The following is a 22,313-nucleotide window of genomic DNA, read 5'->3' as shown; positions in this document are numbered from 1 at the left end:
TCCGCGGCCGTAGCCCGCTCCACAATGCGGCGTGGGGCGGCAGGCTGGAGACGTGCAGGTTCCTGGTCGAGGAGCTCTGCCTCAACGTCAACGCGCATGGTGAAGATGGTAATTTTGTCCCTTACTAGCAGCACCGTTTTTGACAGACTTCGCAGTGCTGGATTGATTCAGAGATGCAGAGTGCAATGGCCATGGACTGATGTTTTATTTATTTATTTTGCTTTGGTTGAGAGAACAGTTTCTGAAAGCTTGTTGCGGTGAATCAGTTTGTGTATGGGGGCATTGATAGTTAGTTTTCTCTAAGTTGTGACATTCTGCAAGTGCTGCTCCAGTACGCCTTTGTTTCATAAGACCTGATCACCATCTATCATTTTATTTTGCTTTATAAACACAAACCAAACTACTGATGTTCCAGGCGGTGGCTTAGTGGCGCCTACGATAAGCAATAATCACTTTCCTTTATTTTGGTCTGGATGGGTGGGATGCCCCTAGATCTTTTATTCCTTTTGTGATTTTACACTTTTTGCAGTAAAACAGGGAGCTATTTTTGTTTTCGGATAGTTTGTTTCTGTGGAATCCATGCTGAATCATGGATCTACAGAATACAATCTTCCGTGGTAGCATGGACATCAATGGTGGCATTGCAAGCAAAAAAAAAAAAACTCTTCATTTTAACTTATCTGGAGCGCCTACTTGTGTGATGTTGTAGTAATGTAGTACACATCTCACATGTGCAGGCGCTCTTGATTATCCATTGCCTTTTGTTGGTTGGAAGCACGAATTGTCGATCATTCTGATCAAATGCTTGCCATTCTGCTTCTCTTGCTAGGTGTGACGCCTCTATCATATGCAATATTTGGTTGTGGATCTACATCAGTTGTAAGGTATCTTCTTGATCGTGGTGCTAAACCAAACAAAACAAGCACAGATGGGTTTACTGCGCTGCATTTTGCTACAATGGCAGGTTTGTTTTTGCCCTCGCGTATCTTCGTTTCTGTTTTGCATCATCTGTCCTGCTTCATATTTAACCCAAGACTGGTTGCAATGTCTGTCCTGCAGTAAATTTCAGCTCTTCAGTTATTTTTGTCTTGTACATTGCACTTTTGTATCGATTAACTAAAGGTTGTGACAATAATGTTTAATGAACGATGCATTTTTTTGGCTAATAGTAGTGTCGTCAATCTAGAGGCAGTAGAAACCATTGTCATTTGATGTTTTATTATCCAGATAGCTAGTTCAAGAGTATGTGACGTGCATTAACTTTTCCCAAGGATAAAACACGTAAGCACAGTCAAACAAGACTCAAAGTAGGGCTTAAAATGCCAATTGTTGACTTGGAAAAACAATTTTTGTCTGGCTGATTGGGTGCTGTCAGGTACTTTTTTTTTCGTTTTCTGAGTTTGCTATGGTTAACTATTGCTCTGGATCAGGTTTGTTGTGCAGCTGCTGAAAAACCTATGTTATGATAATTTTCCCAGTCTGCTTACTGCTTGTAACAGCCACTTACATATGTTTCATAGATACTTTAGCTTATAGGTTTGTAGAAATGTCCTGTAGCCCTGTAGATATATATTTCAAATATTTGGTGCTTCACCATGGTTATATTTTACTTACTAAACATATAAATAATAAAAATAAAAAGCACACTGTGGCTTCAATCAAAAAAGATCACAAGGCAAAATAGGAATCTAGCCATAAATTCAACGTAACAAAAAAAAGGCAGTACTTTTGAAGTTTTTCCAGTTTCGTTAGCAGTCCTACACATATTGACGCATTAGTAAGCAAATAAATTGCTCATTCAGGCCCACAAGAAAACTCAGAGGCAGCCAGGTTATGGGCAGCTAACACCCGAGGTGATAAGCCGTCTTTTATATTCTTTTTAGTGTATCCTTGATGGTAATGTGACGGGATCATTTTCATTTATTTCATCCAGATACCTGTGAAATAGCAGAGTTATTATTGTCCAGGGGAGCTTATGTTGACCCTATATGCGAAGAAGGAACACCATTAATCATTGCTGCTCGAAACGGAAATGTGAGAATGTTGGAATTGTTGTTGAGGCATCAGGCAAATGTAATAAAAAAAATCCCATCTTTGGTTTGCTATTTCTGATCAATATTATCTGTCTTGCGTATGGTAAATATTCTCTTCAATATAGCTGAGATGTCATATTGTCATGGCTGGGCCTAGCAGTGTTCTTAACTTATATATTTTCCCCCTTTCCCAACCCTGCCTAGTCAAAAGATTTGGTTCTACCAAGGTGGAACGGGTGCTATTTTACTTCCTTTACTCGTCTGAGCCAGGACTTCTGTTTTACTGGCTGGCTGTAATCTTACAACTCTTTGTGTTTTTTACTTCTTTTATCATGTATTACTTATTCATTTATCTGTAGATCTTTCCTTGCTCAACATGTATTCAGTTCTTGATAACTGTGTACTAACATGGTTAAACCATGGTCCTTTTGATTATTCACATTAAGGTAAGTCGTGGTGAGACCGAATTAGAGCTTAATCAACTGTACCTGCGTGATGGTGCTCACCTGTCCTCCCTGTTTCTTGCCACCTTATCCAAACAACCGCGTACTTACTGGCCACTCATAATGTTGATACTGGGTAGGTTATGCTCGCGTTTACTCTGACGTTGTCACATTGGCAACTATGGAGCTTAAGTGATGTGCTGTGCTGTGCCTTGTTTGTTTATTTTGTCCATGTGCTGGATAGTTGCACAAGGATCTCTATTGTACAACATGGAGCTGAAAAATGTTGGAGATCTGCATGTCTCATCTTCTCTCAACACTGAAAGTGGTTGCATGATGCATCTTGTTAGTGAAACTCGACTTTTAAGTTTCTAGCCTTTGATTTGACATATTATAATAGATTTACATTTCTAGCCTTTTAAGTTTCTATTATTAGCAGGTAAATTGAGTCTGCCAGGATTGGCACACACACTATCATATTATGTGCATATTCCTTTCTATATGAAATCCAAACTATAAATCTGACTCACTATGCTTTCATTAATCCATTAGTGATAGAATCCCGTCCTTACTAAATTTCTCTGATCAACATTTAATGTTATTTATGCCTTGGAAATTTCCTTTTTTAAGCTGCCAGTTCGCTTAGACTGAGAACAATCAGCCTCCTGTGTCCTGCTAGATGGAAATTTCCTTTTTTATATTATGTAGACGGTTGGACTCTAATATTGAACACTCAGCCTTCTGGCTTCATCTATATGGCAAAAGGGAAATTTTATTACCTTGAATCAGCTGGACTCAACATGCCAGCTGCATTTTCCCCATTAGAGTTTCGTATGTGTTGATTATATTGCAAAATTAAGATCTAAGCATCCAGATAATTTTGATGACCTAGCAGAATGTGAGAATATTTTCCTTTTGAGATTAATGTGGGGATTTATCATCGGATTACTGAGCTGGATTGAAAGGAGCCTGTGAAATATAATCAGCATACTAGCCTGTAATTACTAATTAGGACTTAGGAGTTAGGAGTATACATAGGATGATACAATGAAAGATTATTAAAGATGATATGGATTATTGTTTCCTTTTTGCCTTTTTGGTATGCAAACTATTTCGATAACTTTTTCCTTGTTTTGCTAAAAAAAATCATAAACTTTGATATTTTATTTCCTCCAGTACCCTTCTTGTTGTTGTTTATCTGCAAGTAATCTTTTCTTTGCCTTCTCTCCAGCCTAACACAGTTGTGCATTTAGTCTATACACCACTTTCATATGCTATCTCCGCTTCTTCAGTGAAATGCATGGAACTACTTATTAAGGTACAGTGACTTATCCCTTTAGAGCTCCTACCGTATAAATTTTTCGGGAGGGAAGCTGTTGCCTTTTTTGAAGCACTATTTTTTTCATTTTATATTATATATTCCATGTTTCAGGCTGGTGCTGATGTCAATGCTGGTAGGCCTGTAACAACGCCATTACTAGTAGCTGCGTCCTATGGCTTCGCTAGCTGCATCAAATGTTTGTTGGAAGCTGGCGCTGATACAAATATTCCTGATGAAGTGAGTTTTTGCACTGCTACTTACGTTGTTAGTTGTCACTATTGTGATATTCTGTGCTGGCTTACGGATGGCTTAATATAGCTGCAGATCTGTAGATTTTTAGAATGTTATAAGAGAGTGGTTATATTAAAATAAAATTGATGTTGCATTGACGAACTAAGGTATTGTGAAGCTCTTGTCTTAATCAGTGGAGTTCTTTCATAACTCGGTGAACTTTGGGGTAAAATGCCCCATAGTGAAGGCATATATCTGATCTCACTGAATGTTCCATCCAGCTAATACTGAAGACGGCACTACACGATCTCTTACCACAGAAAATTAAATAGCAAAATGATCGAAAGAGTCTTGTTTAAGCATTCATGCACCTGTTCACTCTTTAGACATGTCCAGAATATAGTGGCAATCTGGCTACACATACACTCATCTAGACATCCATATTCTTCTGTGCATTAATAGGTAATACATGCCTGCACAATGGAAAATACATCCATGCTCATGGGTGCCAAGCACCCATGACATTCTAAAGAAAAAATAGTAATTCAAAAAGGGGCAAAAAAATTCGAGTCTTTTTGGAAACCAAAGATTATCAAGTGTTGTACTCGTACAAAAATATTTGGGCTCGAAATGATTTCTATGGTGTCCTGGGTAAAAAAGACAAAATCGAACAAGCCCCATTTCCATGTACTATTCACGCTATATTCGTCATAAATTTGTCTTTTTTGCCTAGGATATGGGTGTCATTTCGAGCCCAAACATTTTTATACGAGTACAATACTTAATAATCTTTTGTTTCCAGGAGAATTCGAATTTCTTTTCAGTATTTGAAATTACCATGAACTTTGGAATTTATGGGGTGCATAGCACCCATGACCCATGTGCCAAAAATTCGCGTCCACCTGCACAATCCCCTATAATTAGCCATATTTTGAATCTTGCAGTGATATGAGCATAGATGCCTTTGCCACATTCTTCTGTTTGCGTAATGGATAACCTTTTTTTCATTCCATAAGCTCTCCCTTGTTTATTTGTGAGATTTACCCTTGATATCCTCCTGAACAGTTTGGCAGAACAGCAGCAGAAATTGCTTCAGTCCAAGGATGGATGGACTGCGTTGAGATTCTTTCCCCTCTCACATACCCTGTAGCTATATCTGCAGGCACTGATGTAATAATTCGACATGCGAAATATGTGAATTCAAAGAGTAAATTTGCATTTTGTATCCTGTTTGACTTTCATTTGTTCATTTGATTTAGGATTCTCTCCTCAATGCAAATGATGGATGTGCCTTGAAAAAGCAAGGGGATGCTGCATTCGAGGAAAATGATTATGCTGATGCGTTGGCTCTCTATACCAAGGTATAGTCTTGCATCATATACTTCTTCACAAGTTCTGATGTGCACTTCACTTGCTGATGAACCCCTTTCTGGCCTAAAGGGTTAAAATGCTTCGAATTATAAAACACTTGCCTAACAAACAGCTCCATGTACAGGCTGTTTATGCCTTGTATCCAATTGTAAACCAAATGTCTATCCTATTCAGTCAATGCTTACATATGTTTTCTCAAGACAAGTGCTCCTAGTTTGTTTTGCACAGCTAATTCGATTTTTGGTGTGAATGGGGTGTCATTTGATGCCTGCAGGCAATGGAGATTGACCCTGATGATTCAACCTTGTATGCAAAGAGAAGCCTTTGCTGGCTGCATATGAGTGAAGAAGACAAGGCTTTGGATGATGCCTATACCTACAGAACTATGAGGATGGATCTATCAAATTCCTGCTATGAGCAAACAGCAGCTCTGATACTAGTGAAGGTGAGCTGTGGCAGGAAGAGTTACATTGGCATTTTGTTTCCCATCTCTGTTGTATTCCCTGGCCATGCACTGATGTGTTTGTCTAGGAGTATGCCCGAGCATGTAGAGCACTCGTATCGGCATTAAAATTGGACTTGAGAAGCGACGATCTGGATTGAAATTGGACTTCAGTAGGCTGGTGTAGGAACTTGGTAACCTCTTCTCTTCGCTTTAGTTCCTATCTTCCCAGTGTTTGCTTACTTGGGTTGCTCATGGCAAGTGTTGTTCTAGTATGTTGCTTCTGGGTAGTGTATATCTCTTATGTGGGTCAGGTTAAACTTGCAGGTACTGTTGCATCTACTGAGATTTTGGGGGGCTAGGCTGTCGTCTTCGGACCTGCATTTTCTTTCATTGGAGCTTGCCCATGTTCCACGAAGGAAGAAACCAGAGCGGCCTGAGATGTAGTAGTAATACCTAACATAGATAAGTAGCTGAAGATGTATATCTATCGCCTAACATAGATAAGTAGCTGGAGACGTACTGCTGGATTATGACTTTTGTCTGGTTTATTGATGCTCCAAACATTTTTGTTTATAAAGAAGTTAGACGGAAAGGAAAATCGAGACTGGGTCTCTCTTTTCACGAAGCCCCACATAATGTGGGTATCCTGGTTTCGAATTGATTTCTCCTGCTCGTGGTGATACCCGAGGGTCATCGTAGCGCTCTTTTTTCTTCTTCTTGAACCATCTTGGCTGGACCCTCACATGGTGCATATTGAAATTTGGACGGTTGTTCTGTGGTACCCCAAATGAATAACAGCCATTAATTTTCGTCCATCCAATGTCCAAATAGTTTCATACTACCACAATCTAAAACTTGAGAGGTATGTTCATACCTCTACCTCTGGAAATTTTCGCACCTCAGTAAAAGAAAATTAAACATGCCCGACCCATTACTCCATTAGACGAGCCCAGCCCAGTAGACTGCTCTGGCCCACAGCGGGTGGGGATTCCTCGTTCTTCCACGACATTGCTGCGACGTTCCGCCGCCGCCGCCGCTCGTGCGCCGCGGAGGATCTCCATCTGGCGCCGCGGTCGGCATCCTGGTCGTCCTCGCCATGGACCCTGTCGGCCTCCCCGTCCCCATCCCCGACTCACCGTCTGCGCCGCAAGTAATAGCGTCTTCAGCAAGAGGTTCATGGATGCAAGTAATAGCGTCTTAGGTAGGCAACCGGAAACGGTTTTTCAACGCCCAATTTTCTCTGCTGCAAGGTCATTGCAGGGTCACACTAGCTAGCTTCAAAATTGCAGGGTCACTTTCATGGAGGAAAAGGATATGCATTAATTGTTCAGTGGCATGCTGAGTTGAATGTTGAAACTACAGACATGGAAGGGATTGCAAGCTTCAGATCAGTCACATCGGCCTTTTGTTTTCTTATTATGCTCATTTTGACTAGCCAAAGTCAATGCAGAACCATTCCAAATATCTTTGCAGCCACGCAAGTTAAGAGAAAAGAATAGCATGGCTCCAATGGACAGTAAGACGATGACTCAGAACGTGTGAGTCCTCAGACAAGTTCCAAATATACATAGCTTCTCCCATCTCCATATTGACCCGTTGCGCTACCAGCCTACCACATTGCTCAAGAAGCCCCAAGGACTGGGGTGGGGCTTCTCAAACACAATTACACGGAGGTAATATTTTCTGCTGCTATGGGTGAGCTTGCCAGTAGATCCATGTCTTTCCTCGTGGATAGATGCCTGAGGCAGAAGGTAGCACCAACCGAGGAGGAGCGGCTCCCCAGCCTGCAACGACTGCTACTGCGGCTGCACATCATCATCGATGAGGCAGATGGTCGGCTCATCACAAACCAGTCCATGCTGCATCAGCTCAGCATACTGAAAAAGGAGATGTACAGGGGATACTACATCCTCGACGTATTCAGTTGCCGAGTCCATGGAGAAGACAAGACAAAAGCTCGTACAGTCAGTAACTCCTTTGCCCTCTCTGTGTTCAACCCTGCCAAGCGTGTACGTTTCTGCAGTGGCAACAGTGAAGATGCAGCGCAGGCTGAGCTGCTGGAGCAAGTTCTTGGCAGCGTAACTGCGTAAGGGATACCATTGAAGATGTGAGTGAGTTTGTAATGTTTCTATGCAGATGCCCACGTTTGCACCGTCAACCATATAATATGTATCTGCTGCTGGACAAATGCATGTTTGGACGCCAGATGGAGATGGAACATATCATGAACTTCCTGTTGCAAGCGGAAAGGGCTCCCGGTGCCGCTGAAAATCTATCTGTCCTGCCGATCATCGGTCCCATGAGAGTTGGAAAGAGCACCCTGATCGAGCATGCTTGCAATGATGAAAGGGTGCGCAGCCATTTCTCCCAGATTTTGTGTTTCAATGGCGATGACCTTAAAGATGCAAGTTTAGAGACCCTAAGAGATGGAGGTAGAATCAAGCATCAAAACTGTGGTATGGGGAATGGAAGGACACTGATCATCATTGAGCTAGTTCTGGATATTGACGAGTCTGTATGGAAAAGGTTGTATTCGGCCGCGAAAAGCTGCATCGTGAGTGGCAGTAAGATCATAGTCGCGAGCCGATCCGACAAGATCGCAAGTTTTGGAACCACACAGCCCATCAGATTACACTTCTTTACAGAAGAAGCATACTGGTATTTCTTCAAGGTGCGTACTTTTGGGAGCACGAGGGTGGAAGACCACCCGAAGCTCACAGCCATGGCCATGGAGATGGCCAGGCTGATGGATAGGTGCTTCATGGGTGCAGCCATCTTCAGTGGATTACTGAAAGCAAACTTTAGCCCCCGTTTCTGGAGCATGGCCCTTGCAACCCTCAGGAATATCAAGCGGAAGAACATCTTGTTGTATGGAGAACGTTTTTCTGATACTTTTTTTTTTGAGGTAACGGCACTTTATTGATCACATAACATCAATACAAAGAGTCTCCCGGATGCAATCCGGAGCAAAATCTGAAATAAAGCCTGTGCTAGTTACATCACAGGTTCTAGCTAGAATGTGTGCCGCTCCATTAAGAGAACGATTGACATGACGAAAGGTAGCTGAACCTGAACTGAACCTTGGTACCCAGTGTTTGATGTCCATCACTACCGAACCCACCTGAGAACGGTCCGGGGTCGAAGACTTAAGACACTGAACCAACGATAGACAATCAGAAGCAAAGATCACCTTGTCGTAGCCCCTATCATGTGCAAGGGACACAGCTCGCTGAAGCGCTAGTGCCTCCGCCAATTCAGGAGTAGTGAAGCCCAACAAGGGTTCGCTGGCTGCCGCAAGACAGTGACCACCATGATCACGGAATACTGCCCCCATTGCCATGCGACCTCGATCAGGAAACAACGCTGCATCCACATTCACCAACACCTCCCCCGGTGGCGGCGGAGACCATTTTTGGGGCTTATTGGTCTCACGCCTAGTACCGGTTTTAGAAGTGTAACAATTCTGCACGATCATGTCAACATAGGCAGTAATCCTCAAACTTGTGCGTGTTGGATCTGGGTTTTCCTGGTTGTTTCTTGCATCATTCCTTGCATTCCAGATATGCCAGCATCCCACAGCTAAGACAGTTGCCTCCAGATCGGTTGCTCTTGATAGATATGCAAACAGCCACGTCTTGGGTGACATGAAATCACGTCTAGCAAGTCGAAAACTGAAGGTTTCTTTAACTTTGTGCCAAACTTCTCTCGCAAAGGTACACTGCAAGAAAACATGCTCGACATCTTCATCTTTGCCGCAAAACACACAAGCATCATTGGCAGGAATTTGGCGGCGGCGAAGCTGAGCCCCGCTCGGCAAGCAGTCATGTGCGAAACGCCATAGGTTAATCTTCATTTTACCAGGCGCCTTGATCTTCCAGAGGGACTTCCACTCCTTCTCCTCATTAACCATGGCAGACGACATACCTCTGCCCCTTTTACTTCGAGCAGCAAAGAACTTTGAAGATCTGGAAAGGTTGTAAGCTGACCTTACGGAATAGGTGCCATTCCTTGTGTGTGGCCAACGCACAAAATCAGCTCCCCCATGCCTACCAATCTGAACTTGCATAATCAAATCAGCAGTTTCTTTATCAAAGAACGCATAAACGGTCTCAGGAATCCAAGTCCCTGTTAGTTCATCGATTAAACAGCTGACTGTAGCAACATCGGGAATAGGTTTAGTCGGCTTCAGCATGTATGGCGGTCGATCAGGTATCCAATGATCAGACTTGATTTTCACCGCCCTTCCATCGCCGATACCCCACTGGATACCGCTAAGAAGAAGCTCGCGGCCGAACATAATACTTCTCCAAGTATAGGAGGATGATCTGGGTTTTGGGGCATGCCAGAAATCCGTGAAGGGGAAGTATCTACCTTTAAGCACTCTGGCACACAACGAAGTTGGCTCCGTTAGCAATCTCCATCCCTGTCGGCCAAGCATAGCTTGGTTAAACAGTTCCAAATCACGGAAGCCCATGCCACCGAGGTATTTAGGAGAAGAGAGCCACTCCCAAGATCGCCAGTGTAGTTTCTTTTTACCATCTTCCACGCCCCACCACTGATTTTCTGATACTTGGGAGTTTGAGGAGCCGGTATATCTTAGGAGAGCAAATAAAACTTCTTCTGAATGTTATGTAACTCACGCTGATTACCAAACATATTCTCCTGAAACTGAACCTGAAGGTCCAGAGATGGTGAGCGTGCAGGACCTTTACTTTGGAAGGGTTAGACCTCGAGGAAATTTCAAGGTCCATGCATGGACATCTCACCTGCCGCCTCACTGCAGTTACATGTTTCACTGTGGGATACAAGCGCTTCCAGAAGAGTAGCAACCTAGTTAATTGTCTAGTTTTCTATTTGTTCACTGAACACGGTTTGTAACTTTGTATTGCGCTAATTAAGGACTTTCAAATTGATGCATGGTTGATTCTTGTGCAAAAGCTTGAAAAGATGCAAGTAGAGTGGATACTTTGTCTTTGCTGAAATGTGTAACTTCTTAAGTTACTTAAGAATTTTCATTGGTTCGGTGATATGCCTTGTACTACCAATCCTTATGTCCCGTGTACTAACTTCTCTAACTGCCGAGGATAGAACTGTACGCCTAAGCGTTAAAACAGTGTGTTCCATTATTTTTCTTCCAATTGCCTGTTTTTTCACCGACAGGGCTAATCCCCTTAAGGCCTTAACAATAGTCTATTTCCTGTACTGAATATATGATTGTTTCAGGAAGAATAAACCAATGGTGATGACAGGGGCATACACCTCCTTTCATGCGGAGACGCGTGCAGCACACAGACACATGTGGAATTCATACTACATGGTACCTTCTCACTGGAATCCAAACCTGGAGTTTCGTTTTGCATTTATTCAAAACATTTACGGATACTTCAGATTCACCCAGTGACATTCAAATTGAATTGGGCATCCCATAATATTTGCCACTGCTATTAGTGCCACTCCCCTCTGGTGGTTGGCTGAGCTTTGGATTGTCAGAATGGACTTGCGTTGTAGCCAGTTTCTCCATGTTGCTCGGAATTGAATTGTGAAAAAGATGTGTGAAGACCTTACAGGGTTCAGTCTTGCAGATCAATTGTGAAAACGATGTGTTTAGACCTTACAGGGTTTCAGTCTTGCAGATCAACTGGAGAAATTTTCATTCAGATAGGATCAGTATTAGCATCACTACATCAGGCGATCTGTCCTGCAGTATATGTTTCAGATCGACCGCATATCTATGAGGCACAGACGTAACATTTCAAGTGAAGAATACAAAGCATGTGTAGTCACATGTACGATGTACGCCAGCAATTGTACTTCGATGGTGCGAGATGCTGTAGGGCAGGTTGATATTGATTCAGGCGCGATACGATCTTCCGTGACTAGCTAATACATGTGCAATATAATCCACCTCGTTGAGTACGATCTCATGTAGTCTATGTGTATCTTAATATCTTTGAACGGATGTCTTACATGGAGCATTTTAGGTGAGTTGGATCACCACTTTGTTTGAACCCCATTTTGTTTTCAAATAAACTTAACAATATTTAATAGAAGCAATAAATTCAAATAAATCCAATAAGAGCTAAGTGCAAACTCCAGAAAGTTTGTTGGTTCCAAATTTCAACTTTATTAAAGACAAATATTCTAGTTGTAAAATACAATTGGACAACATTTGTTGTTTCCACTAATGTGTGCATACCCCAAAAATATGTGGAGTAGTAAACTTTCTGTCCTCGGGCCAGTGTCAATCTCTAAAACAAAGCAAGGAATCTCCATCAATACACCAAAAAAAGCTCTCAACCTACTCATATCTCCACCCAGACTCTGCGGGCTCTAGCTTGCTATTGCGTTGGTGTGCCGTCTCCACTGGGTGGAGGTGGCAGCTCACCGCCGATCTTCGGGGCAGCGCCTAGCACCCTCTCCATGTCGAACCGGACCTCGATGTTGCGCATGCTGTACCCGACAATCATCAGCCAGAACAGCAGGTTCGCCAGCTGGCTGCCGCTCGTCTCCGTGACCGCTGTCTGCATGCACCACCCCACACAAACAAGTCAGCAACCAAAGCACATATGTTTCTGGTACTGCTAGTACTGCTAGAATCGGTTTACCTTCATCTGCTTGGGGTCTGAGACAGCCAAAAGGCGCTTTATGAACGCGTTCATGGCAAATACGACGTCCTCGCCTGCACTGCTCGCAAGTTCCTAACAAATCAGATCACCATTAATTAGCAAAACCAACACCGCCAAGCAGTATTACATTGATCAAACTGTCTACGATAAGCCAATCAAAAGTGAGGCTCAAAAATTACATATACTCCCGGCATTTTAAGATGGGTATTCAAAGATAACATAAATAGCAATGGATTCCTAGAAGTAGACAGAGAAATATATATGATATACCTTCAAATTCTGTGGTTCTAGAGTTTTTAGATATTCCAAGATTTCATTGCTCCCTTGAGACGATTTCCTAGCGACTTGACGGCTCAGTTCATCGATTTCCGCTTCGAGCAACTCAATATATTTCACAGCATCGATTTTTTCTGGTCCTGTCGCCTTGTTCCATCGGATCACTTCCCCGCTTACCTTTTTCTGGGTTCCAGGAGCGTAATCTTCTGAACCCTACAAATGCCAGGCATGAATATTAATTACACAGCTGTGCTGTGAAACCAAACAACTAATTTCACCATGTATTTTTCATGAGATTTACTATTAGTGAGAACCAAAACAGCAACACTCTTTCAGGATGGTCAAGTGCCACAGGTACATTGTTGCCGAGTTAATGAATGTGGTTCTGGAAACGACAACAGTCGAGTAATAAGTGCAAATACACCAGTCAATCAACCAAATGTTTGCAATGTTAAAAGGCAATAACCAAGCTAGTACAGAAGAACTTGGATGCAGTTTGCTCTGTAAACAGAGATACAGGTTAGGCAACCATATGTAGTGAGGTGCCTAGACAGGTCCATCTCAGCATCTAAGAGTATGTCTAGATTTTCTTAATAACCTCATCTCCCAGAAGCAAACCAAATCATTTAGAGACTGAAATGTAAGCACAACTACTTAATTAATATCCATGTGAGAAGTATGCTAAACACTGGTCAACAAGAACCTTTTCTTCTTTCGGTTCAGGAAGAGCAATCTGCTCCAAACTCTGTTGCAACTCCAGACGGTACTGCGCATTCCTGAACATGTATCCAGTCATCAAAACACTGTACATAAGCTGAGCCAGATTTTCAGCAACCTGTGTTGATGAAAACATAAAGAAACATGTCACGAGTTCATGGTAGAAATGTACACATGTTCAGTGCAAAAAATAGTATGATATAAAAGAAAAACTAACATCGGGAATTTTACAGTTGACGTTCCATTACCGTTGTGACAGTTACAGCAAAAAACTGAGGCGGAAGAGTCCCAACCATATTAGTCACCGTATGGCGCATGGCATCGACAACCTTTGAGGAGAAAGATAGAGAGGTGATGGCAGTGTATAAATATGCTTTTTAGCAAGAGCCAGTGATTCATGGACTGAAAGCAGATAGGTTGCGAATACCTGGGTGCAAGGGCAAGTAAAAGAAAGGATAAATGAAATAACCTGTGTTGGGGCTCTTTTCACAAAGAGCTCCATAAACTCTGGTTGGACACTTCGTACGTATTCCAGGAGAATATCCCTCCGGTTCTTCGGCTGTAAGAATCAAAATAACACATAAGGATAGGTTTGAAACACGGCTAGATGCTAAAACATAACTGTATCTATATGGTTTGAGAGGAAGGCGTTAGCGACAAGCACGATTTCTGTTCTTTCATAACAGAACATGTTACAAGAGACACGGGGTAGAGAGGGCGAAGTTATTATTCAGTTGGTTAACACAATTCATTTGACAGAATTAACAGAGTCCAATGCAGCTAAGCTAACGCGGATATCCTTGGTTCTAATGAGCCCCTACACGGTGACTAGACATACTAGTTAACACCACCAGTAGACAGCAGTATAGGGAAGATAAAGAAGTAGAAGTGCCCAGGTCTAATGAAGCGCAGCCATCCAATTCTTTGCTAAATTCTGACAAATAAAAACGCCTGCAGTAAGTTATTTGTCGCCGGATAAGGGCAAACGATTATAGAAGCCTTTTGTAGGATTTGGTTCTGCGTAGCGCAGAGACTAGTCTCGGGGACAGTTTACAGTAAATCTGGACTGCAGACTTGAGTCACCTTAGAACCACTCCTAGTCTCCGTGAAGTGGTAATCGATAGTTCATTATTCACACTAGGTAGCCTAGTAAACCCCATTAGGCAACGCTTTCTTAGGGGAAGAATATATAAATAATACTGTACAAGATTGGTGGATCTGGTGCAGCAAACAGGGTGCTGAATGATTCCCACATAAGAGCAAAACAGAGTGAAAATTATTCTACGATCATGATGATGATGCATCCAGGGAGCGTGGCACGTAGCTAGTCTTGCTGAATGATTCCCACAAAAGAGCAAAACATCGATAATCCCTTCGTTTTCCTCTACCGGATTCGAAATTACATATGGTGAAACGAAGTGAGTTGAAGGGAAGGGGATAGATCAGTACGGTCGGAGGAGGAGCGAGTTAGGTTGCTTACCAGACCGTTGCCGGCGCCGCCATCCCCAGGAGAGGCAGAGGCGGCGCCGTTGGCGCCGTTGGGGCCGGCCGCGCGCGCGAGACGGAGGCCGACGAGGCGGGTGCGGGCCGCGGGGAAGGAGACGAGCGGGGGCGCGAACCGGCGCGGCTGGGGAGGAGGCGCCGGCGAGCGGGAGGACCTGGTAGTGGAGGCAAGCAGGAGGGACGGCGACGGCGACATCTCCGGCCAAGTGAAGAGGGCGATGGCCGATGGTGGATAACGCTACACTACTCAAACCATCGGCATCAAGATCCACGCCGAGTTCCACTGGTGGACGGCAGAGATGAATCCGCGTCATTGTGGGTGGCTAGCTTAGCTCTACGCCGGCCTGTCCCAAAAAAAAAGAAAGTTTATTCTAAACCTTGAATTGGTAAAGGTTCAGCGAATCAAACCCTAAACTCGAAATTCCTGTCGTTTATACCCTAAATTAATCAGTCCCGGTCTAAATCAAACCCTAGAGATCGTTTGATGCACCGGGAAAGGAAAGATCCCGACCAGGATTTTAGATGACCCTCACTGACAGTGGGGTTGAGGTGTCATATTCATCTTCCTACCCTAATTTATCTCTTTTATTCGCTGGCAGCCGGGCGGAGACCACCCGCACGGACGCGAGGGCGCCACAAGCCCACAACTGTTGACTCCGCCTTCACCTCCTGCAGGGATGCAAGGCGCGTGCCGCCGTTTCTCATCTCCCCCCTTGAGCCCTGCTCTGGAACGGACGGCCTTCGTGGGTACCTCACCGCTGTTCTGCAATCGGCCCTCTCCTGGTGCTCGCCATGGCCGCGTGGTTCAGCCGGCCCGGCGGGGATGGGTGAGACGAACTGGGATGCCTAACCTGAAGTTGTCGAGGCTTGGGAAGCAAACTCAACGTACTTGTAGCAACGTAGAAACGGTGCCGACAAGATGGGTTTTAGCGCCTATCAAAAAATCTCTGCTGCTATGACGGTGATTGCATATGGTGTCCCTGCGGATTACACCGATACATATAGCTGCATGGTCGTCGCTCATGATCTTCACTTCTTTTTATGCTCAATCCTATTCATGTATGTGTGAGATGAACCATTTAGAAAATATTTGTTTATTTTTGAAATTATTCGGAAACTATTATTGCAATTTGGTTGAGACATTATTGTACTAATAATTTGGATGACTATTGTGTGTTCAAAACTATAATATGATTATTTATGCTGGGTTGTTGTATGTATTTTATGTTTGTGTTTTATCATTTTGCATATGAAATCTGTGAAAAACTCTGGTTTACGGGTTCGGATGTTGCTGGCGCAGAACATAGCTTTTACAGGTTCATTTTGGGGGCTCTGTTCTGCGTCACCAAATTTTCGACCTATAAACACGAGTTCAATGGCCCAAATTTACAGTAATTGTTAGAGATGCTTTTATAGTTACAGAAGAAGGCAATCTGCATCACGCGAACTACTGAATTGGTTTGACACATTGTCTTTGCTGAAGGAAATTCAGCTCCATAACTCCATTGGGTGAGATGCACTCTCCACTGGCCAGAAATCTCTTCAGATTCATCAGACACACTCCCTCCCGTCCCTTCTCTGACACTGACACTGCATGATTCATAGTGTTCCTTTGCACAGCCTCGAAAAAATAGTAGTGAGCCAAGGACTTCGTGGCTTTGTAGGTAGGGCGCAACCTGAAACTCAATTATGATACATTACCATAATAACATGTTTTTAAGTGTTAAAAAGTTTTGAGAAAAAAATTTACATGTACATCTCCATAATATATGTATGTTCGTCAAGTTTCACGAAAAAATTATATTTTTTGTAGTTAACGTGAAAAGGGTTCCTACAAGTCTTTGTTTTAATACCGAATTTTGTCTTTTTTACACACGTCACATAACAAGTCGATTTTTCATCAAACGATTTTGTGAGCGTAGCACATAAAGATGTACGTGCGAAATTTTTGTTTCAATTTTTTTTAATATTTTAAAATATATCCAACATACATTTCAAAATAAAGGGAGCATACGCCTCACGTGCCAAACGGTAATCCTGGACGTACGGACAAAGTGGCTTACGGAAACCATACGGGCTAACGTGGACTACCTTGGTTGGTTCAAATTTGACCCCCTCCTAAATAACCGGGGCTGACTTTGGATTTCTGGCCCTACTATGTGAGTCCGTAAGATTTTTTTATAAAATATTTTTGTAGGTGTAGCATTACTCCCTGCCAAAACATCACTCCCGCAAAGCCAGATGATGTCTTTTATTCCTTCACCGTATCAAACACACGGGCGAGTCAGTCCGCAGGCCCAACCGTCCAAGATCGGAATGTACATTGCCAAGCTAAAAGAAAAAAAAACAAGGAAAAGAAGTGTAAGACCAAATTCAGAAGCTCGATCGAGAAGCCCATGATGAACTAGATTGCGGCGTCGTCCCATGTGGCGGCCCAGTTGGTGGCGCTCCCGACCCGCGGCATGGAGTTGATCTTGGTGAAGGCGTCGACCCTGAAGTTGGCGCCGCACATGACGCCATCGCTGTCGACGCGGGGCATGGCCTTGATCCGGTTCATGGGGTGCTCGAAGCTCTTGAGCCCGCCCTCGCTGTGGAACATGCACCCGGCCGGGAACGGCGCATGCGACTTCCCGCAGCCGGCCTTGACGGCGGCGCGGTCGTCGCAGATCACGACGGAGCCGTCGGCGGCCACGCCCCAGTGGAGCGGCACGCCGCCGTCGGTGCTCTGCGCGGCGAAGACGGCGCCGCTGGACTTGCGGCTGTCGAAGACGACGAAGGCGAAGGAGCCGGAGAGGTCCTTGACGACCTGGTCGGCCGGGTAGGGGCCCCGGTCGCGGAGGGTGCGGTAGGCCTCGATGACCAGGAGCGCTTCGTTGGTGGAGCGGCCCGTCAGGCCGTACTGCCGCATCAGGCTGCTCAGATTGTTCAGGGTGCCCATGAAGACGCAGTAGATGTCGTCCAGCCCGCAGAACATCCTGCTACGACAGTGAAAAGAATCACATCTTTGAACTTTGATCGCCGTCATTCCGTCTGCAGAAGTGCAGAATTTTTTTTCCGTTGCTGCGGTCTGAGCTTACCTCTGGTAGCCGTAGAGGGAGCGTGGCTGCGCGGCGACGCAGGCGAGGGCGGCGCCGCCGCCGAAGGATGTGGAGAATGCGTCTTCGGGGTGTGCTGCGTGGAAGTCGCGCAGGATCTGGTCGGGGTTCTTGGGCTTGGCGGCGCCGCTCCGGGGGCTGTTGAGCTCCTGGGGCGCGTGCGCCACTTGCTTCTGGAAGATGGCCAACATCCTCGAGTCGAATGCACAAAGCTTTCTCTTCTTCCTTGCACCGGACGGATGCAGAGCTAGCTAGCAAGAATCTTTGCTCGAGCTGCTGTGGCGAACTGATGAGAGCTCGAAGACCAATGGGCGATGGGGAATGGAATGGAGGTTTTGGGATGGAGATGGGGGACGCCTTTTATAGGGGTGGAGCTCGCCGGTTTTCACCCGTGGATTTCGAGTCAGCGGTGCTCCTGCTGATGAGATGCTTCGAGGGAGAGATGGCTTGGCTCTGGATAAAGATAGCTAGACGACGGGGATAAGATCATCACGTAGGTAGTTTATTTTACCCAGACCGGCAGCTAACCGTGATGTGACAGACTGCTTAATTTCCACAATCCGGTGGGTGGAGGTGCCGAGGTGGGGTTACACGGGCATAGTTCGGGCCGGGCCTAACAAAGCCCGACGCAAAAAAACCCAGGTCCAGGCCTGGCCTAGCCCGATCGTCAGGCCTAGAATTTTGACCTAAGCCCGACCCATCACAACAAATACCCATCGGGCTTTGCGTCTCGGGCCAGGCCTCTTCCTTGTTTGGCACATTTCTCAAGCCTAGGTTTAGCCCAGCGCAATCATTGGGCCTAAACCTTCGGCCCAGGCTTGGCCCATGGGCATGCTCGGGCTGGCCCAAGCCTAAGAATTTTGGGTCGGGTCGGGGCGGGCTGACCGGGCTGGGCTTCCCATGGCCAGGTATAGCTGGTAGTGCTTTTCGGTTTGCTAATCTTGGACAAGACACACTCCGGTTTATCTCCTTTCTTGAAAAGCGAGTTAACTAAATTGTATCTATATAGATAAAGTTAACCAAGTTCTTATGGAACAGGAGGAATAATAAAAATGTTGTATGCATCATTTAATCTGTATCTAGAAAAATTTAACCATATCATTTTAAGATGGAGAGAGTATATCATTCAACAAAGGTTGTTAAAATAAATACATCTATCAACCCAAAATCACTTTTTTGGTGACGATGGAGTGACCTAACCTCACATCGACACAAACAATCTAATTCGAAGCCTCACCAAGCCATCCAACAGCGAGCCGGGAGCATAAACCGCTCTAGCAGAGCGTGCACCGGCCATGGAGGTTGGCCGTGGCGAGGGTGAGCTTGACGGTGCCGGCGGTCGACCTGTTGCAGCGTGGAGGTGGGCTTTATAGGCCCGCTTGGGTCCCCGTCGGAACCTCTTGGGATTGGTGTGCCTCCGCGGGGGCTTTACGGGCCCGCTAGGCCTAGCTGGACCCATTTGGGATTGGTATGCTTGTTGTCGCGTTAGTCAGGTACCGCCTTTGGCGGTGGAGGTTGTTTCCTCCCGCGTGACCGTGGTGTTGTTGGCTATATGCTTCAAGCTGTGCATTTTCCCCGCCTTCAGGCTTCGTGACAATTGCATCAGGAAGACGGCGATGGTGACTTCTTGACTGTGGTGGCGCGTGTTGTTGGGTGGCGAGTCCAGTGGTCGTGAGGCTTCGTCCTCGCAGGGCTCCTATGTAGCAGACAGTCAGAGGGTAGTGGGCATGGTTTTTTTTTTTGGAGAAATCCTTGTCGGCTCATCCGACACCGAAGCGGTGTCGCCTGCAGGACATTGTGGCTACCCTTGGTCCATGTCCTTCGGTGTGCTGGGGGGAAACCCTAAGACCAGTCTCTGGGCATCAGCGACGTCGACGTCGCATCCCTTCTTGAAGGTGCTGCTTGGTACTTGATGTTTCGATGTTAGGAGCGAGGTGGAACTTCTTCGAATGACGCAACGATTGCGGGTCACTATCGCTTAGTGGATCCTCCTGAGTTTTCATTTTGTTTCTTCTTTTCTTTGCTTTTGGGCATTTCTTTGCTGTTGCCTGAGTGTTTTCTTCTTTTTGCTTTTATTGTTGGTTGTATGGTTTGTTGCTATATTAAATATAGCGGGAAGAAAGACTGTTTCGAGTAAATGGCCATATCAATCAGGGTGATGTCAAAACACAATTAAACCTGAATTAGTAGATTTGGCAGTTTTTTAAGAAAAAATAGCAAAATGGATATTAACTGTTTTCCAATTGTGGTAGAACACGTCACCGTATGTCGGACCTTCGTCCAAGGATAAGGGGCAACCCTACCTGGCGCTCGACCGCGCGCCAGCCTGCCAGCGATCGATTTCCGACCAGGTGAATCCTGTGAGATGCAGCCGATCTGACGATCGACCCGCGCAACAGCACGCTGACCAACTGAGCTAGTACCACTTCACGTCTAATAGATGAGCCGAATTTGTTTTATACTATCTAATCTATATAGTAAAATGTATAATGGACAAACTTTGCATGCACTTAAGAAAAGAAGTATGATGCACGAACTATTAGACGTCAGTGACAATCTATTCTAATTCTAAAATTCATTCTCAAAACGTAACTTCGACTTAAGATTTATTTTCATCAATAAATTATTATCGAAGCGAACCTATAAAACTAACATCCATGTTGATATATCTTGAAAAACTTTTTATTAGTTCAAAATTTATCAACCCCTCTATCCGTTATTTATCAACGGTAAATGTGAAAAATTATCTATCCGAAAAACTAATTTAATTTAGAATATTATGGGAATATTTTTAGCTCACAATTTATCAACCACTATGCCTATTATTTATCAACGGTAAATGTGAAAAGTTATCGATCCGAAAAGCTAATTTTATTTTGAATACTTTTGTGAATATTTTTAGCTTATAATTTATCAACCCCTATGTTCGTTGTTTAGCAATGGCAAATGTGAAGAGTTATCAACCCGAAAAGCTAATTTATTTTATAATATTTTAAAAACATTTTTAGCCCTCAAATTTATCAACCCCTCCGTCCGTTATTTATCAATGGTAAATGTGAAAAATTATCGATCCGAAAAGTTAATGTAATTTAGAATATATTGGCAACATTTTTGGCTCACAATTTATCAACCGCTCTGTCTATTATTTATCGAAGGTAAATATGAAAAATTATCAACCCAAAAAATATAATTTTGTTTAGAATATCTTGGGGACTTTTTTGGCTCACAATTTATCAACCCCCTGCCCCATTATTTATCAACAGTAAACCTAAAAAACTATCGACCCAAAAAAGCTGTTTTTATTTAGAATATTTTGGGGACTTTTTTGGCTCACAATTTATCAACCCCCTGCCCCAATATTTACCAATGGTAAATGCAAAAAACTACCGATCGAAAAATGAAAATTTCAATTTGAATAATTTAGCAATAAATTTGTAGGCCACAAGGTAATTCAAATAAAAGAAATTTTAAAAGTGTTGGTTCATTATAGTGAAATAATCATTAATGTGAGTTGCAAGTGGTAGTTTATTTGAGTTGCGAGTGGTTTTCCCACCCGTTATTTCCCCTTTAAAAATCATTGGCCCGAAAAAAGGGAATTGAAAAAAATAGTCCAACTAATATAAATTTTGATACAAAGTAATAAAAGAAAAAGTTAAAGGGAATTGATAAAAGGGAATTGCGAAAAAAAATCCATCACGTCGAAAACCTATCGACCCAAAAAGCTAATTTTATTTAAAATATTTTGGAAACTTTTTGGCTCATAATATATCAACCCCCTGACCCAATATTTATCAACGGTAAATGCAAAAAAATAGCGATAAAAAATGCAATTTTTATTTAGAATATTTTGGAAACAATTTTGGCTTACAATTTATCAACCCCCTATCCCGTTTTTTATCAACGGTAAATATGAAAAATTATCCTCCCAAAATGCTAATTTTATTTAGAATATCTGAGGGACTTTTTTGTGTCACACTTTATCAACCCCCTGCCCCATTATTTATGAACGGTAAACCTAAAAAACTATCGACCCAAAAAAGTTGTTTTTATTTAGAATATTTTGGGGACTTTTTTGGCTCATAATTTATCAACCCCCTGCCCCAATATTTATCAATGGTAAATACAAAAAACTACCAATCAAAAAATGAAAATTTCAATTAGAATAATTTAGCAATAAATTTGTAGGCCACAAGGTAATTCAAATAAAAGAAATTTTAAAAGAGTTGGTTCATTATAGTGAAATAATCATTAA

The 22,313-nt window shown here is 43.6% G+C and overlaps 3 protein-coding genes and 1 pseudogene across 4 annotated transcripts; 2 read left to right on the top strand and 2 right to left on the bottom strand.

Moving 5' to 3' along the window:
- The first annotated feature begins 843 nt into the window (after positions 1-843).
- On the top strand, positions 844-6,035 carry LOC124678698 (ankyrin repeat, PH and SEC7 domain containing protein secG-like). Of its 2 annotated transcripts, none has more exons than XM_047214570.1 (9): positions 844-964; positions 1,803-1,853; positions 1,934-2,034; positions 3,708-3,794; positions 3,909-4,034; positions 5,094-5,198; positions 5,288-5,389; positions 5,674-5,844; positions 5,931-6,035. In XM_047214570.1, exons 1-9 carry the CDS (start codon positions 958-960, stop codon positions 6,000-6,002), a joined length of 822 nt encoding a protein of 273 aa, XP_047070526.1. In that variant the 5' UTR covers positions 844-957; the 3' UTR covers positions 6,003-6,035. The 2 variants fall into 2 exon arrangements, with proteins under 2 accessions (XP_047070526.1, XP_047070525.1); XM_047214569.1 differs by having other exon boundaries at positions 1,934-2,073.
- Positions 6,036-7,353: 1,318 nt separating this feature from the next.
- LOC124671185 lies at positions 7,354-10,670 on the top strand (annotated as a pseudogene).
- A 1,274-nt stretch (positions 10,671-11,944) lies between these two features.
- On the bottom strand, positions 11,945-15,162 carry LOC124676364. The gene is made up of 7 exons (XM_047212440.1): positions 14,944-15,162; positions 13,933-14,022; positions 13,712-13,792; positions 13,450-13,581; positions 12,741-12,959; positions 12,450-12,542; positions 11,945-12,365 (listed from the first exon to the last, which is right to left on the bottom strand). Exons 1-7 carry the CDS (start codon positions 15,160-15,162, stop codon positions 12,183-12,185), a joined length of 1,017 nt encoding a protein of 338 aa, XP_047068396.1. The 3' UTR covers positions 11,945-12,182.
- A 2,053-nt stretch (positions 15,163-17,215) lies between these two features.
- LOC124677709 (stem-specific protein TSJT1-like) lies at positions 17,216-18,379 on the bottom strand. The gene is made up of 2 exons (XM_047213668.1): positions 18,044-18,379; positions 17,216-17,941 (listed from the first exon to the last, which is right to left on the bottom strand). Exons 1-2 carry the CDS (start codon positions 18,250-18,252, stop codon positions 17,371-17,373), a joined length of 780 nt encoding a protein of 259 aa, XP_047069624.1. The 5' UTR covers positions 18,253-18,379; the 3' UTR covers positions 17,216-17,370.
- Between the last annotated feature and the right edge of the window lie 3,934 nt (positions 18,380-22,313).

The sequence above is a fragment of the Lolium rigidum genome, chromosome 7, assembly GCF_022539505.1.
Source record: "Lolium rigidum isolate FL_2022 chromosome 7, APGP_CSIRO_Lrig_0.1, whole genome shotgun sequence".
NCBI classification, from domain to species: domain Eukaryota; kingdom Viridiplantae; phylum Streptophyta; class Magnoliopsida; order Poales; family Poaceae; genus Lolium; species Lolium rigidum.
This window is presented reverse-complemented; position numbering and strand designations above follow the sequence as displayed.

Coding starts and splice junctions, on each gene's coding strand:
- LOC124678698 (XM_047214569.1), top strand. Junction 1,854..1,933: donor ATGGGCAGCTAACACCCGAG/GTGATAAGCCGT, acceptor TATTTCATCCAG/ATACCTGTGAAATAGCAGAG. Junction 5,845..5,930: donor CAGCTCTGATACTAGTGAAG/GTGAGCTGTGGC, acceptor GTGTTTGTCTAG/GAGTATGCCCGAGCATGTAG.
- LOC124676364 (XM_047212440.1), bottom strand. CDS start 15,162: ATGTCGCCGTCGCCGTCCCTCCTGCTTGCCTCCACTACCAGGTCCTCC. Junction 12,960..13,449: donor CTGAACCGAAAGAAGAAAAG/GTTCTTGTTGAC, acceptor TGGCATTTGTAG/GGTTCAGAAGATTACGCTCC. Junction 12,543..12,740: donor TAGAACCACAGAATTTGAAG/GTATATCATATA, acceptor CTGATTTGTTAG/GAACTTGCGAGCAGTGCAGG.
- LOC124677709 (XM_047213668.1), bottom strand. CDS start 18,252: ATGTTGGCCATCTTCCAGAAGCAAGTGGCGCACGCGCCCCAGGAGCTC. Junction 17,942..18,043: donor TCCCTCTACGGCTACCAGAG/GTAAGCTCAGAC, acceptor CTGTCGTAGCAG/GATGTTCTGCGGGCTGGACG.